General features: G+C 34.4%; 1 protein-coding gene across 1 annotated transcript; it reads left to right on the top strand.

The window, feature by feature from the left end:
- Positions 1-213: 213 nt before the first annotated feature.
- On the top strand, positions 214-841 carry LOC111630836 (putative nuclease HARBI1). Its single transcript, XM_023375000.1, has one exon. The coding sequence runs from the start codon at positions 272-274 to the stop codon at positions 839-841; it is 570 nt and encodes a 189-aa protein (XP_023230768.1). The 5' UTR covers positions 214-271.
- The last annotated feature ends 11 nt before the right edge of the window (positions 842-852 follow it).

Here is an 852-nt window from a genome sequence, read left to right as displayed (position 1 = left end):
TCATTAATAAAAATATAATTTTTATGGCCGTTAAATAATAAATGGTTTTTAGTAGGTCTACTGCTCATTTAAACTCAACGGTTTGTGCAATATCCTCTGTTGGTCTAGCCCCCTATTTCACCAACAGACGATTAGGCAAATCGCAGGATTAACAACTATCACTAATACAGGATTACTGATTTTGCGTTCCACCATTCTAAGATTAGACGTAATCTGGCATTAGTAACTAATCCACCAAATTCGGGCGATTAGTGTACTAATCTCGGCAAACATGGCGGAAGATTTGTCTTACTTTGCAGAGTATGTGTATGAAAACGAAATAATACAAAATTACTTTCGAATTCCACGACGATTAGTTTGTGATCGATCCAATCCTATTGAAAAGCTTGACGATCAACTGTTTATCGAAAGGTATAGGCTTTCTAAAAGAACTGTTATACTTGTATGTGACGAAATCAAGCACCTCTTGCCATCATATAATACAAGAAGAAACCATCCTATATCGCCTCTATTGCAGTTATTGATCACTTTACGTTTTTATGCCACTGGAAACTTTTATCACGAAGTGGGAGATCTGACTTCAACATCGAAATCAAGCGTATGTAGGATAATTAAAACTGTATCTAAAGCTTTGGGGAGCCTTTCAAAAAAGTACATCGCATTTCCATCGACCATGCTGGAATATAGAAAAGTCATTAAAAAATTTTATGATATTGCTAAGTTTCCAGGTGTTATAGGTGCTATAGATTGTACTCATATTCCAATTTCATCTCCTGGAACAAATGCAGAATTATTTAGAAATAGGAAAGGTTATTTTTCAATCAATACCCAGGTATGTTAAATTTTATATTA

The sequence above is a fragment of the Centruroides sculpturatus genome, unplaced genomic scaffold, assembly GCF_000671375.1.
Source record: "Centruroides sculpturatus isolate CEXI.00-Female unplaced genomic scaffold, Cexi_2.0 scaffold6, whole genome shotgun sequence".
Taxonomy (NCBI): Eukaryota; Metazoa; Arthropoda; class Arachnida; order Scorpiones; family Buthidae; genus Centruroides; species Centruroides sculpturatus.
The sequence above is the reverse complement of the archived record's forward strand: the minus strand, read 5'-3'. Positions and strand labels throughout refer to the sequence as shown.

What these genes read in the sequence shown, in the direction of transcription:
- LOC111630836 (XM_023375000.1), top strand. Translation starts at nt 272, where the DNA reads ATGGCGGAAGATTTGTCTTACTTTGCAGAGTATGTGTATGAAAACGAA.